The 16,681-nt window shown below is 36.5% G+C and overlaps 1 protein-coding gene across 6 annotated transcripts in view; it reads right to left on the reverse strand.

Annotated features, from left to right (window-relative positions):
- NCAM2 (neural cell adhesion molecule 2) overlaps positions 1 to 16,681 on the reverse strand; it is a 604,741-nt gene that overhangs the window by 234,601 nt on the left and 353,459 nt on the right. For all 6 annotated transcript variants that reach the window (XR_011388335.1, XM_051819201.2, XM_070073156.1 and 3 more), the window contains 2 exons: positions 12,354 to 12,471; positions 3,349 to 3,509 (listed from right to left, as the gene is read on the reverse strand). Coding sequence is in view for 5 of the 6 variants with exons in the window: in XM_051819201.2 (XP_051675161.1) it covers positions 3,349 to 3,509; positions 12,354 to 12,471 (279 nt within the window). In the remaining variant the exon portion in view is untranslated. The remainder of the gene's footprint in view (positions 1 to 3,348; positions 3,510 to 12,353; positions 12,472 to 16,681) is intronic.

Below are 16,681 nucleotides of genomic sequence, written 5' to 3' on the forward strand. Positions count from 1 at the left end.
TATAGGAGGCATATAGTGTGGTCTTTTTTTTTTATCCATTCAGCCAACTTACGTCTTTTGGTTGGTGAATTTAATTCATTTACATTCAAAGTTAATACTGATAGATAAGAAGTAAGACTAGTCATTTTGTTGATTGGGCCATAATTCTACCTTCTCCATCAGTGAACTTGGTGGTGACATGTGTTTAATATTTCTTCTAATGCAGGACACCCATCACAATTTCTTGCAAGGCTGGCTTGGTTGTAGTAAATTCTCAGTTTTTGCTTATCTAGAAAATATTTCTCCTTTGTTTTTAAAAGATATCTTCTCTGGATATAATATTCTTGGTTGTAATTTTTTTTTCTTTTATGGCCTTGAGTATATCTTCCCATTGTCTTCTGGTCTGTAGGGTTTCCACTGAGAAATCTGATGTTAACCTAACTGATTGCCTTTGTATGTTACTTGATGTTTTTCTCTTGCTGTCTTTATGATTCTTTCCTTCTATTTAACTTTCATCAATTTGAGAATTACATGCATGCCTTGGATAGACCTTTTCTGGTTGAGTCTGCTTGTGATTCTTTGAGGTGCTTTTATCTGGATGTCCATGTCTCTTTCAAGACTTGGGGAATTTTCAAGTATTATCATTTAACAGATTCCTAATGCTTTTTCCCTTTTCTTCTACTTCCAGAATGCTTATAATACAAATATTTGGTAATTTAATGGTATCCCGTATTTCACATAGACTTTATTCCTTCTTCTTAATTCTTTTCTCTTTGTTTTTGTCTGATATGGTTATTTTGAAATTCATGTCCTGGGGATAAATTCTTCCACTTGATCTATTCTGTTGTTAAAGCTCTCAATCATATATTTTATTTCACTGACTGAAGATTTTGTTTGCAAAATTTCTATTTGGTTTTTCTTAATGAGTTCTGTCTCCTTAGTAATATTTTCATTCATGTCACGCATTAATTTCCTCATTAATTTAACCTATATGTATTCTCTTTCATCTTGTTCAATTTCCTTACACTCATTATTTTGAATTCTAACTGTCATTTCACAGATTTCCTTCAGATCAGGATGTAATTCAGTAACCTTCCTGTGTTCTTTTGGAGGTATCATGCTACCTTGCTTTTTCATGTCTTTTGTGTCTACACATTGACTTCTGTCCATCTCGTGTACTCTCTTCTTCTTCTTTTTTTTTTTTTTTTACAGGCAGAGTGGACAGTGAGAGAGAGAGAGACAGAGAGAAAGGTCTTCCTTTGCCGTTGGTTCACCCTCCAATGGCCGCCGCGACCAGCGCGCTGCGGCTGGCGCACCACGCTGATCCGATGGCAGGAGCCAGGAGCCAGGTGCTTATCCTGGTCTCCCATGGGGTGCAGGGCCCAAGCACTTGGGCCATCCTCCACTGCACTCCCTGGCCACAGCAGAGAGCTGGCCTGGAAGAGGGGCAACCGGGACAGAATCCGGTGCCCCGACCGGGACTAGAACCCAGTGTGCATGTACTCTCTTCTTTATGGAGTGGGTTTTACTGGAAAAGAGTTTACGGTTTATCTGGAATGCAGGGTACCACTTGGCTTGTTGCTTTAGCTTTGGTTCTAAATGAGCCTGGGAGTGCAGTGATTTCTTTTGTTAGCTCAAAGGGATAGAAGTATGGCTTTGAGATGAATAATGTTTTCCTTAAGTGTATATATTTGGCCCACAGAGAGTTTAGAGTCAGTTTCCCTTGTGAATGTCATAGCCGGTACCTTGTTTTTGGTGGTGAGGGAGAACAGGACGGCTTGTGCCCTTGTCCTACTGGTAAGCCTGAGTAATGGCTGGGGATTGTGGCACCAATACTGTAGCTCTAAAGCAATGCAGCTTCCCTGCTCCAAGACTAGCAGTTTCACAGACCCCAGTCAGCTTTCCAGGCTGAAATAAAAGTGAGTGAGAGGCTGTAGAATTCCCTCTTAGCTAAAACTGCCAGTGGTGGAATGTACGGCAATTTCTCCCTACTTTAAGGTGGTGAGAGACTGGCTTCCGTCTGGCGGCTGGGGGCACTGGAGACTAGCTGCAGCAGTGTCTCTGCCTTCTCTCCTGACAATAACATTTTTAAGCAGGATATTCTGGAAAAAAGTTAGTTACTAAGCGTTTTAAATGTCTTTAATGTTTCCTCTAATTGAAGAAGCTTTCACAGGTTCTTAGCTTGGTCAGTTTCTTATCACTAAAGATTTTTGTTTAAACATCACCCACCCATTACCATTCAGAGTCAATTCTCACTCCATGCTACTCAAAATAACAGTCTGCCTCCAATTTCATCTGAATGTATTCAGTTTCACATTTTTCATAGAACATTATGCTCCAGTTATTTTATTATTTGTATTTTGTAATTATAATTATTATCTTTAGTTCTAACGTTTTTGGCATGGCTATTTATTGTCTGTTCCTTTCTCTAGAATATAAGGTTTACAGAAATTTCTCTGGCTCAGAAAATGTTTCCATCACAGACAGTACAGAACCAGCCACTAGACAGTATGTCTGTCAGGTGTCAGCATACATGTTAGGATCAGTGGAAGGAAAATCTCTGCTCCTGCAAACTGCCCCAGTTGATCCTGTTGTGCTCTCAGATTTCTTCTTCCTTCCTTTTCTCTCTTGTTGTGAAAGCATTTTGATAATACTGTTGCTAAATATGCAGCAAATGTACTAAATGTTGGTATAGTGCGTGGATTCTTAGTATTATGCTTTTTAAAGAAAAACATCATATCACAAATACTCACCAGCAAAACTGTCTTTATTCTTGCAAAATAATGTACGTTAAATAATTTTTAAAAGGCACTTGTTTTCTATGCTCTATAACTTCCCCAACATAAACAATGACTCCTATATATATATATCTTCCAAATTATATATATATATTTATATATATTTATGTCATAAATATATATATGGAAGATATTTACTTTAAGCTTTCATTTAATACAATTAAAAAGAAAATTTAATTTTAGTTAAGGTCATTGGCTCTAAATTGTATTCTTGTAAATGTGCTCTTTGAAAATATACAGAAAGTCAAACTGATCCCAACATGTCATATAAATATTTATGAAGATCAACTGTCATATAGATATAAAATATCTCATATCCATTAAGATGTAATTTAAATGGATTTTCTTCCAGCTTCTCTTATGAATCATCCAATGTCAGGCCAAAGTTCCCACCTGTATTTTTATATAATTCTTAAAATAATTACCTGGTAGCTAAAATTTAAAAATATATTTCAAAATGATGAAAATGGAGTTTTATTATGAGAAAATATTTTGTGTTTTAGTATGTAGGGCTTTGTTTCTAAACTTTCTCTAGATATTGTAACTTAGACCACTTTGCAATAATACTTACCAAAGACTTGGAGGAAAGCCTGCTTTTCATCTTCTCCTGCCTTATTTGTGGCCCTGCAGACATAAGGGCCCCCATCACTATTGATTATGTTCCTGACAGTGAGCTCTGTATTGCTTCCTTTCAATATGTACTTCTCATTTTCTTCAATAAGCTTGCCATTCCTGAAGGGGAAAAATAGGTTGATCTTGAAAAATCTGGCTTCTTCATGTAAGAGATCATAATTGACTTTCTGATCTACAAGCATCAGTTACTTATTCTATTATAATTGTTAGACAACACTCTATTTCAATCTAAAGAATAATTTCAGTAGTATCAGAACTTTATGCATAAGCATTAAAATGACACTAGAAAATTATTTTGACTTTAGAAACAAGAATATCATTTAAACTATATTGAAATCTTAAATTTATATTGAATATTAAAATTAGTCAGGCAAAATAATCACACTGTCAATTTATACTATATTGATGAGAAATATTTTCTTTACCTATCTTAAATCCATATACTGCTTATATGCTGTTATATCAACAAATAATTATGAAATATACTTATTTACTAATTTCCTGAGCCACATTTAGAATAATTTCTGTGAAACTATTTTAAAGTATTTTCAAAGTATGTGCAAGAAAAATCCATGTGAAATGCTTTTGCATATAAGAATTGCTAAACAAAGAGTAATATGAGAAAAAGATGTAAAAAAACCTAGTTAAATAAATTATGATGAATATAATGATTTAATTCACTAATGAGAAGAAATACTTTTACAAGTTTCCTCTTTCTAAAATTTGTCTTAATAATTTCAGAACATTCATGGATATTCTTTTTACTTCTATTTTTTCATCATCCTTTCCTCCTTCTCTGATTCTTTTTCTGTGTTTCTCTACATATTTTTCTTGAGGTTTGGGTTACTGATTTGGTTTTAAGATCCACTGATAGAAAAATTTAGAACATATCTTAGTTGTGAGATTTACTTGTACACAAAGTTTAAATTTAGAAAAAAAAATGGAATATCTAGAAAGATTGCAAAATATCTTTCTTAGACAAAATGGAACATTTTTCTCACAGGCTAAAATCTTTGTAGTTAATTCTAGCTCCACTTTTCAGAATGCACTAACATATACACTATGATAATCCTTATCTTTCTCTGACTTAATGGTATCTGTTTCCTCAGTTTTCAAGGTAACTCTAAATATATTTTACAATGTGTAAAATTCCATAAGAATGATGAAGGAAAGAGTCGAGTTGTATAAGATCACAACAAAAAAGTGTATACAGGCCGGTTCCTCGGCTCACTAGGCTAATCCTCCGCCTACAATGCTGGCATCCCGGGTCCTAGTCCCGACTGGGGCACTGGATTCTGTCCCGGTTGCTCCTCTTCCAGTCCAGCTCTCCGCTGTGGTCCAGGAAGGCAGTGGAGGATGGCCCAAGTGCTTGGGTCCTTTACCTGCACAGGTGACCAGGAGGAAGCACCTGTCTCCTGGCTTCGGATCAGCATAGCATGCAAGCCGCAGCAAGCCAGACATAGCGTCCATTTGGAGCATGAACCAATGGAAGGAAGGCCTTTCTCTCTGTCTCTCTCTCACTGTCTAACTCTGCCTGTCAAAAAAATTAAAAAAAAAAAAAAAAGTGTATACAGGCTGGCCCCATGGCTCAATAGGCTAATCCTCCACCTGCGCGGGCACCCCAGGTTCTAGTCCCAGTTGGGGTGCCTGATTCTGTCCTGGTTGCTCCTCTTCCAGTCCAGCTCTCTGCTGTGGCCCGGGAGTGCAGTAGAGGATGTCCCAGCACCTGGCTCCTGGCTTCGGATCAGCGCAGTGCACAGGCCATAAAGCGCCAGCCATAGCAGCCACTTGGGGGGTGAACCAACAGCAAAAGGAAGACCTTTCTCTCTGTCTCTCTCTGTCTCTCTCTCTCTCACTGTCTAACTCTGCCTGTCCAAAAAAAAAAAAAAAAGTAAAAAAAAAAGTGTATACTGTATTTTTTGCATTTTTACTTCTACAAACTACAATTTTAAAAAAAGATGACATTGCAGTATTTTTTGCCTAAATATAATGTTTGAATAGGGATTTCACACAAGTAGTAATACAATATATCTCTCAACTTTTTTGATGAAAATTATTCATTTATTTCAAATTAATAATAGAGATTTTTGTGACTTACAGCTATAAATACTTTCCCTACATTATTTCCATGATTTGATACTCACAATTCCCCTATAGATGTATATTTTCCCTTCTTCTGCATTTAAAGACAAGAAAACTCAAATTCATATATGATGTCTCCATCAGTCAGTTCACAGATAAATAAATTTAAATGCACACAGTAATGAAATCAGGATGATAACTTTTTCCAGGGTTCTTTGTAACAAAGAAAATTATTTCTCTGCCTCACGTGAAATATTTTGGTCAATATCTGAAACGTACCAAAAGTGTGGCCACTAATTGTGAACAATTTTCAATTTCATTGGCATTAGAGGGTTATACATGAGCACATAACTTAGGGAAAGAATTCTGCCACAATGGGAGAATATAGAAATAAATAGAAATAAAAATGACTGAAATACTCTTGCAGTATTCATGGGGAAAATCATTTAATTGGCCGTTGAAAAGAGTATTGATGAATTTTTTTTTTTTTTTTTTGACAGGCAGAGTGGATAGTGAGAAAGAGACAGAGAGAAAGGTCTTCCTTTTGCGTTGGTTCACCCTCCAATGGCTGCCACGGCTGGCGTGCTGCGGCCAGCGCACCGCGCTGATCTGAAGGCAGGTGCCAGGTGCTTCTCCTGGTGTCCCATGGGGTGCAGGGCCCAAGCACTTGGGCCATCCTCCACTGCCTTCCTGGGCCGCAGCAGAGAGCTGGCCTGGAAGAGGGGCAACAGGGAAAGAATCCGGTGCCCTGACTGAGACTAGAACCCGGTGTGCAGGCGCCGCTAGGTGGAGGATTAGCCTATTGAGCCACAGCGCCGGCCAGTATTGATGAAATTTAAAGGCAATCAATATGTAAAGATTATGTTTCCTTAAAGAGCTCAGCTTAAAAATATCATTAAAGCATAATAACCTAATTAATATTTTTAATATTCCTCTCTCAGCAAATTTGTTAGAAGAAACTCCTATTGTTTTTCATAGTCCATTTGTATGGAATACCACTGTCTGCAAAAGCACTACAAAGGGATATTGCAAGACTCCCACAAGCCTATCCTTTGATATATAATCTACTTCCCCTTTCTAGGTAAAAGAAAGTATGAATTAGGATTTTAAAATGAACAGGATAAGCAATGGAAGGTAATTCCAATTTTAACAATAACAGCATAATAGAGAAGTTCAAAAAATTCACGGAAGATGCATATTATGCAGAAACATATTTCCAAAAACAAGTTGTAGCAAAATAAATTTAACTTTTAATTCTGTTTTCCATGAATATTTTGAAGTATCCTCATAACTTACTCTTTCGATTTTAATGACAAAATTAATCTACTATTCTAATGAATGAATATTTTGTCCTTATCAGATGTGGGAAAAATTTTAAAGGTGCAGTGACAGAACTTCAAAATACGAAGTAAAACAGAGAATTGAACAAAATTACATTTACAAATTAAGTTGGAGAACCGTAGTTAGGAATTAAGTAATGATTCCAAGGCTTGAATATTACTGCAAAGAAAGTAGACATGTTCAATATTTAGAGATAACTGCATGTAATAATAGTGGAATACAGTTTTACCTATTGCATTTTTTTCAAGTACATACAGAAATCAGTAGTATAGTCCATGAGACTCAATGTTTCAGCAAATTGATCCCATTAAAGACTGTTCCTTGGTAAGTACTAACTGTAGTTAGAAATCAGTAACAGAAATACATATGAGATATCTTGAAATGCTTGGAATAATTAGCATATTCTAAACAAGCAATATCAAAATTGATATCATAAGAGAATTTCAGATATATTTGGATTGAAGAAAATTGAAAATATGTCAGTGTAAAAAAGAATACAATTAAAAGTGTCTAAAAACAATAAATATGCTTAAATTAGAAGAATATATAGTATTATTATACATCTTAAGGAACCAAAAAGGAAGGGAAAATTAAACAGAAAATAAACAAAAGAAAGGCAATAATAAAAATAAATCACATGGGGGCTGGCGCCGTGGCTCACTTGGTTAATCCTCTGCCTGCGGTGCCGGCATCCCATATGGGTGCCGGTTCTCGTCCCAGTTGCTCCTCTTCCAGACCAGCTCTCTGGTGTGGCCTGGGAGGGCAGTGGTGGATGTCCCAAGTGCTTGGGCACCTACACCCGCATGGGAAACCCGGAAGAAGCTCCTGGTTCCTGGCTTCCGGCTGTTGCGACCACTTGGGGAGTGAACCAACAGAAGGGAGACCTTTCTCTCTGTCTCTCTCTTGCTGTCTAACTCTTTCCATCAAATAAATAAGTAAATAAATAAATCACAGAGGATTGGTTTTATGGCAGGGAAAATTAAGCTGCCGCTTGTGACTTCAGCATTATATATGGGCGTGCCATTTTAAGTTCCTGCTATTCCTCTTAATCCAGCTTCCTACTAATGCGCCTAAGAAGGCAGCAGATGATGGGTCTAGTACTTAGATGGCAGTCACCCAAGTGGGAGATGCAGATGGATTGTGTTTCTGGCTTAAGCCTGGCTCAGTGGGTGTTGCGTGGATTTGGAAGGTGAACAGAGTGGAAGATTTCTCTCTGTATATTTTTTCTATTTCTCTGTCTGTCTCTCTCTCTCTTGCTCTGTCTTCTAAATAAATAAAGGTTTAAATTAAAACCAGAAACTGATAAAATAAAAACTAGGGAAATGAAGAGAAAATGATGAAAACTAAAAACTAATTGAGAACATTATTGTCATAAACCTACATCTAGACTGATTAGAATAATAATAGAGTAGAACAAGTAACATGATTGTTAGCTTATCAGGATGAAAGGGAGATCACTGTAGATAATGCAAATTAAAAAAAAAATGTAACAAGGGAATACTGTGAATGCGTTTATGCCCTTAAAAATAATCCAAAAGAAACAGAAAAATTTCTGGAATGACACACATCATCAAAGCTCACTAAAGAAAGAGGTTAACATGAATATTCCTAAATCTATGAAAAAAATTGAATTTGTAGCTAAATCCTTGTACATAAAAATATTTTGTGTCACCAAAATTTTTTGCAGACAATTAGGTAAGGAATAATGAAGGTTGTGTTAAAGCATTATCAGAATACAGAAGAGAAGAGAGTACCTCCACACTCATCCCTTGAAGCCAATATTGCATGACTTCTAACAAGTCATGATCAACTAAATATTTGAACAATATCTCCCAAACACATGAATGCAAATATTCTTAAAGAATAAGTGATGATGCAAGCAATGCATATAAAAACTAATAGGTCTTTTTTTTTTTTTTTTTTTTTTTTTTTTTTTTTTTTTTTACAGGCAGAGTGGACAGTGAGAGAGAGACAGAGAGAAAGGTCTTCCTTTGCCGTTGTTTCACTTTCCAATGGCCGCCAAGGCTGTAGCACTGCGGCTGGCGCACCGCGCTGATCTGAAGGCAGGAGCCAGGTTCTTCTCCTGGTCTCCCATGGGGTGCAGGGCCCAAGCACTTGGGCCATCCTCCACTGCACTCCCTGGCCACAGCAGAGAGCTGGCCTGGAAGAGGAGCAATAGGGACAGAATCCAGCGCCCCGACCGGGACTAGAACCCGGTGTGCCGTCGCCGCTATTTAGAGGATTAGCCTATTGAGCCGCGGTGCCGGCCCTAATAGGTCATTATAAAGTAGATTTAAAACAAGGAGTTCAGGTGTTAATATTTGAAACTCAATGATCTACAGAAAATTATTGCACTAACAATAAACAAAGCATATCTTGTTCTTGATAGCTATATAAGAAGCAGTTGAAACGAAATAGACATTGACAGTCACTATTTATGTCCCTAGTTCATTTTAAAAGTCACTAAATTTTACTGATTCTCTTTTAAAAAGTCTGTTATAATTTCCAAATTTTGGGTACTTAACTAATTTCTTGTAGTATTGTTATGGACTAAATTGTGATCCCCATCTACACCATTCTTTCCTTGTAGTACTACATCCCAAGTGTATTGTTATTGGACACAGGGTCTTTATACCTCCAGTTAAGGTTAAAAGAAATCATTAATGTGAACCTTAAACCATAGGACTGGTAACCCTCTTTTTCTCTTTCCATCAAGCACACAAAGGAAAGACCCCCAGGATAAAATGAAAAGATGGCCATCTGCAAACAAGGAAGAGAAAACTCACTGGAATCCAACTCTCCTGGCACACTGCTCTTGGAATTCTAGCATCCAGGACCATGAGAAAATAAATTTTTGTTGCTTTAGCCAACTACACCCATGCTGTCATATCTTGTGGCAGCTTAAACTGGCTAATGCAACTGAATGCACTCATATCACTTGGAGGTATTATCTTTGCAGCATGTTTACTTTAGTTCTTTCCCTTCAGGCTACTAACATACATTCCCTGGTGCAAACACTAATACTTCACAATCATGACATGTTTCTAACTGCAAAAACTTCCCTCTATTAATAATTTTATCTCTATTAATGTCATAACCATATACTTGTACTCTCTTCATATAGATTTTATATCCAGAGATTAGAAAAATGATTTAGGTTTAATTTATTTTGAAATGTTTCATTTATTTGAGTGACACAAAGAGACAGAATCCCATCCACTGGACAACTTCCTAGACATTCACAACAGGCCCTGGATGGGGGAGTGTCAAAGCCAGGAGTCTGGGAACTCAATCCAGGTCTCCCACATGAGTGGCAGGGACCCAAATACTTTAATTATCATCTAATGCCTTCCAGGGTCCCCATTGGCAGAAAGCTGAGTTAAGACCTGGAGTTGAGTATTTAATCTAGGCATTGTGATGTGGGATGTGGGCATCCTCACAAACAGAACTAGGTTTTAAACTAATTATGATTTCATCCTGCACTAGAGATAAAATTGATGCCATGTGAATATATCACGAAAAATCACAAATTTAAATTACTCATTATGTTATCCTTTGAATCTGATTAACTGTAATTAATCTGATTAAGTCTGTGTGATAATTAGATTTCCAATTAAATGCAATAAAAATAATTTTCAAATGAATGAGAAATGTTAAGAAAAACAGCAAAAACTAAGTTTCCTGTGAAATATAAAATCATTTGAGAAAGATCCCAGAGCAATATTTGTTCATCCTAACCAGTAAGCCAAGTGAATTTCTGATGTGTAATTAGATATGATACTGTCGAGAGTCTACATTAATAAATTGGGAGTCTCTGGGATATATGATCATTACCTGGGGTGAATGCTGTAATACCTGATATGTAATTCCCTAGAAAGAGATCAACAATGTGGCACAAAAGAATTTATATCTGAAAGAACAGCTAAAACACCCTGTTTGCCTTCTGCTATACTGAATGTGTAAACAAGATGAACAAAGGTTGGAAAGCTAAAGATAATTTTAGTAAATTGTCAGAGAGAATATACTGAAAAATTAGTTTTGTATTTTGAGTACTGTCCTCAGCATAGTTTAAAAAATGTAATCTCAGCTGTGGATGCTTATGTATATTAGAATGTATATTTTTCTAATCATTTCTTATGATTATTCTTGCAGTACACAAATATACTTGGTGAATTATACCCATACAAATGATTCTACAAATATTTCTAAACATTTGTAAATTTGAAAAGTTTTCCAGTTTTAGGAGATTAAGTCACAATCTAAAAGAAAAGAGAAATTCGATACACGCTTGATCTTAATGGAAATTAAATTCTGAAACAAAAGAAAAGCAGTGAGAAAACTGTCAAAGAACAGATTTAGAATATAAAGTTCACTCATTTGATAAAGTACACATTTTAAAGTGCATATTAAGTGCATGTACTTTTAACTCTACATAATTACTTCTATTTTTGTAACATAGTAAACAAGTGAAATGTTCAAGTACAGTTTAATAATATGTGATTTTGTACAATTAAGTCTGCTATCCTAGGGAGTCTACTGATGTGGTGTATGGGTAACAACAAAATGATTGAATCAGTCAGAGGAACCCTGCACTCATGTTGACCACAATAAGAATTGTGGTTGGCCGGTGCCACGGCTCAATAGGCTAATCCTCCACATGTGGCGGTGGTACCCCGGGTTCTAGTCTCAGTTGGGGGCGCCGGATTCTGTCCCAGTTGCTCCTCTTCCAGTCCAGCTCTCTGCTGTGGCCTGGGAGTGCAATGGAGGATGGCCCAAGTCCTTGGGCCCTGCACCCGCATGGGAGACAGAAGCACCTGACCAGGAGAAGCACCTGGCTCCTGGCTTCGGATCAGCACGGTGTGCCGGCCCCAGCGGCCATTGTGGGGGTGAACCAATGGAAAAAGGAAGACCTTTCTCTGTCTCTCTCTCTCTCTCTCTTACTGTCCACTCTGCCTTTAAAAAAAAAAAAAAAGAATTGTGGTATAGCCTTTGACTGGGAAAATCAGAGCAATTCCATCCTATTTATCCCCTAAGTAATTTTTCTAACCAACTTACCTGAAAACAAAATTTTCTATTTTTAATTAAAAAAATTATTCAGAGCCATCACTGTGGCACAGCAGTTTAAGCCACCTAATGCAATGTTTGCCTCTCAAATGGGCACTGTTTCACGTTCTGGCTGCTCCACTTCCTATCAAGCTCCCTGCTAATGGACTGGGAAGATGTGAAAGATAGCTCAAGTGTTTGGATCCCTGCCACCCAGGTGGGAGACACAGAATAAGCTCCTGGCTCCTGACTTTGACCTGGCCCAGTCCCAGCAGTTCCACCCACCTGGAGAGTGAACTAATGCATAGAAGATCTCTCTCTTTCTGTATCCCCCTGTTAACTCTGACTAAACAAATAAATGTTTTAATTATTTTTACATTAAAGACTTTGCTTCTTGTCAAAATGATCAAGATCTAAAATATTATTCCAGGTGTTTGTTTTGGACACAAGACTGAGCAACATACGTGCCTGACCTACCTGGACCAAGCAATGGTGGGTTCCGGAGAGCCTGATGCCCTACAAGATAATGTCATCTCTTCGCCTCTGTCTGCTGTGGCATTAAAGGATTTCTGAGGCATTGTGATCACTGGCGGCACTGAAGAAGAGACAGAAGAGACAATAGCGATGAAAACATTTTAACCAACACCAATGTTAGATTTTTTTTAGTGTAAAATGCAAAAATTTAAAACGTGATAGCTTACTTTTTCACTTTCATGAAGGAGATTGACTTAGTTTCATAGTAAAATAACTTTAAGGCCACTAATCTGCTCTTGTGGGTACAGTAATTAGATAACTCTGTTATAACACCATTTTACTATTTCTTAATATATTAAACTAGACTAGGATAAGCTATACATGTTAGCAAATATGTATACTTTTATGAAATATGTTTGACAAAAGGAAAGACAATGCCACCCTGACTTACATCGATACTGAGATACACTTTTGGCATGAAAGTATTCCCTATTTGGGTTCTCACTGCAATATTTAATGCCACAGGCCATCATTCACTGCTTCATGACAGGGCTTTCAAATTAAGTGTCAAACCATAATGTTCTCTCTGATTAACTACACTTAATTTCTTCAAACAGCTATAGAACATTTTATGAAGAAAAAAGGCATAAGTCATAGGGACTATGAAAATAGATTTCCATGAACAATTCAATCTCAAAATTAAGGTCCCCCAACTTCTAACTAATTACATTGTGAAAACTGTATATGCTGCACATTTTGGACAAGTTGAAACTGTTACTGAAACGCACTGTTTGCAATAAACAAATCACTAACATACATAAGATAAACTATATTTCAGTGTAAAGAATAGATTGGGACACAATGCAAGCTTTCAGAATCTCAAATTGAGTATCACAAAGTAATATTCTTAAAGTTAATTGTATATATATATATATATCATGTACACTAAGCAATAAAACAAGAGGCATCTGGAAATGTGATTATAATTTATATTGCTAAAATAGTATTAAGGTCAGCATCGGTGTTGCATTATCCCCATTGATGGTGGGTATTGGGACTGATGCATATCTTAGTAATTACATGCACTAAATCAAGTTTCTGTCCTTATGAAATTAGATATAAGCAGCACGATATGACATGCTGTCCATAAATAATATAATAATTACTAGTACTACCAAAACATGGATTTTTCATATATTAACTCTGAATTTAAACTAGACTGCCATTTGATTTTCTGTATCCTATTTTACTTTCATTATAAAATGCATTTTCTACAGTTTAGTATTTGTGTAAATGGAAACAATTCCAAACTGAGAATCAAGTGCTCCAGTTTTCACTAGATACTGCTACTAATTGGAACAAATTAAAAATCCTAATATATCTTGGGTAGAAATTGAAATATCTATGGCTGATAAACTCTGAGAATTGAAAATTTTAAATGTTTATGTTTTATGATAAAAATAACTCTGAGAATTAAGAATTAAGTACCACCCATATGATTCAATGTAATGCAGCAGGACAATATTAATATTGCACATTCACAAAATACTTTGAAGAACATTTCCAGTACTATTCTAAAGAATAAAAATATCAAAAACTTAGGAAATCTCCAGTAAGTCAGATGTTAACCACTATTTGGGACTATAGTAAGCATTTTTAACAAAGATTTATTTATTTGAAAGGCAGTGAGAGAGAGAGACAGAGAGGAAGAGAGGACATGTTGATCCGTTCACTACCCAAAAGGTTGCAACGGCCAACAGGGCTGGGCCAGGCCAAGCCAAGAGCCAGGGGCTTCTTCCGAGTCTCCCACAAGCACTTGGACCATCTTCCACTGCTTTCCCATGCACATTAGCAGGGAGTTGGATCAGACGCAGAGCAGCTAGGACTTGAATCAGCGACCATATGAGATGATGGCACTAGAGATCATAGCTTAATTCATTGAGCCATAGCCCCGATCAAGTCAGCATGTCTATGGATATTAACTCATTTGCTTGAATTCCTTATTGAATTGTTAAAGTTTTTTTTAAGATTTATTTATTTATTTGAAAATCAGAGTTACAGAGAGGCAGAGGCAGAGAGAGAGGTCTTCCATCTGCTGATTCACTCCCAAATGGCTGCAATGGCTGGGGCTGAGCTGGTCTAAACCAGAAGCCAGGAAATTTTTCTTGGGCCATCTTTTCCTGCTTTACCAGACCATAGCAGAGAGCCAGATTGGAAATGGAGTAGCTGGGACTCGAACCAGTGCACATATGGGATGCCAGAACTTCAGGCCGTGACTTTATCTGCTATGGCAGGGTGCTGGCCCCAGGATTAGGTCATTTTAAAAGGAATAGCAATTATATTTATTTCAAATTTCTTATTCTCTCATAAATCCCAAATATGCTCTATTTATATATAAAATTAATTTATCAAAAAATACAGGGGCTAGTGTTGTGGCATAGCAGATAAAGCAACCACCTGCAGTGGCAACAACCCATATGGGCCCTGATTTGAGGCCCCACTGTTCCACTTCCGATCCAGCACTCTATAGCCTGGGAAAACAGTAAAAGATGGTTCATGTGAGACCAAAACGAAGTTCCTGGATTCTGATGTGTGCAACTCTGGTCTTTGTGGCCATTTGGGGAGTGAACTAGCAGCGAGAAGACCTTTCTCTTTCTCTCTCTCTAAATATATATATATATATATACACACACACACTATACACACACACACACACATATATATATATGACATTTTTATTAATAAATAAAGGCCTTAAATTAGCTCATGGAAAATGTATGCATGGAAATATTTATCTTTCTTTCTCCTTACAGTATCTTATTTATTCAAACTTGCATATTTTTAAGAAATACAGTCCAACACTTCAATACATATACACAGTATAAGGCCATCACAGTAGTTTTTCCAAATCCCAATAATTTCTTTCTTTTATTCAATTTTTTCTTTTTTTATTGTTCACCTTTTCTTATTTTTACTTTTCAGTCTGTATGACCATTAGAAAGTCACATAAGGAATCAGCCCCTGAACAAAGAAATAAATGGGCCAACTTAACACTAAAATATTTATAGTTTTAACAGTCTATATTGATCTCAGTCTATATGGAAAGCAAATTAATTTCTTCCCTCAGGTCTTCCCATGACTTCATTAACACATAATGCCTGCCTCTGTGTATTTATTTTAAGGACAGAAAAGTAAAACAAGTGAGAAAACACATTTGTGAAGCTAAGTCATATTATTAAAAGATGGTAGAAAATTGTATTTTTCAGTTAATTCTAAGAACACTTATTTGATAAGGGTCATAGGGAATCATTCCTTATATCTTTTTTGGTGTTTTTAAAGTTACTTAAGTGCTTATAACAATTTGGAACAAATAACTTGTTCTCTAATATAATTTAGATTCTCCCTATGCAATAAGATATTTTGATTATGGAGAATGCATTCTCATCATGATTTTTTATATGATTGTTACATCCAAATGATTATACCAGCCAACAGTTAGGTCATATCTGTGTGGATCTCTTCTTTGTTTTATTTGTATGTTGTCATCTTGTTCTTTGCTGCTGCCAGAAATATCATATGCTCCAAATCTTTAAATTTTCATTATTATCAGCTCTAGTTGCAATAGATCATTTTCGTAGTTGAAAAAAATCTTCAGTGTTTGGAATGTCACAAAATATTAATTGATATTTATATATAAGAATCTAGCAAATTGTATAATTTCAGTTGAGAGAAAATATAGCTCACTGTTTAAAATAAGCACAACATCAAAACAAACAACCCACTTAAGAGATGGGCCAAGGACCTCAATAGACATTTTTCAAAAGAAGAAATCCAAAGGGCCAACAGACACATGAAAAAATGTTAAAGATCACTAGCAATCAGGGAAATGCAAATCAAAACCACAATGAGGTTTCACCTCACCCCGGTTAGAATGGCTCACATTCAGAAATCTACCAACAATAGATGCTGGAGAGGGGGAAAAAGGGACACTAACCCACTGTTGGTGGGAATGCAAACTGGTCAAGCCACTATGGAAGTCAGTCTGGAGATTCCTCAGAAACCTGAATATAACCCTACCGTTCGACCCAGCCATCCCACTCCTTGGAATTTACCCAAAGGAGTTTAAATTGGCAAACAAAAAAGTGGTCTGCACCCTAATGTTTATCGCAGCACAATTCACAATAGCTAAGACCTGGAACCAACCTAAATGCCCATCAACAGTACACTGGATAAAGAAATTATGGGACATGTACTCTATAGAATACCATACAGCAGTCAAAAACAATGAAACCCGGTCATTTGCAACAAGATGGAGGAATTGGGAAAACATC

The sequence above is a fragment of the Oryctolagus cuniculus genome, chromosome 4 (assembly GCF_964237555.1).
Source record: "Oryctolagus cuniculus chromosome 4, mOryCun1.1, whole genome shotgun sequence".
NCBI classification, from domain to species: Eukaryota; Metazoa; Chordata; class Mammalia; order Lagomorpha; family Leporidae; genus Oryctolagus; species Oryctolagus cuniculus.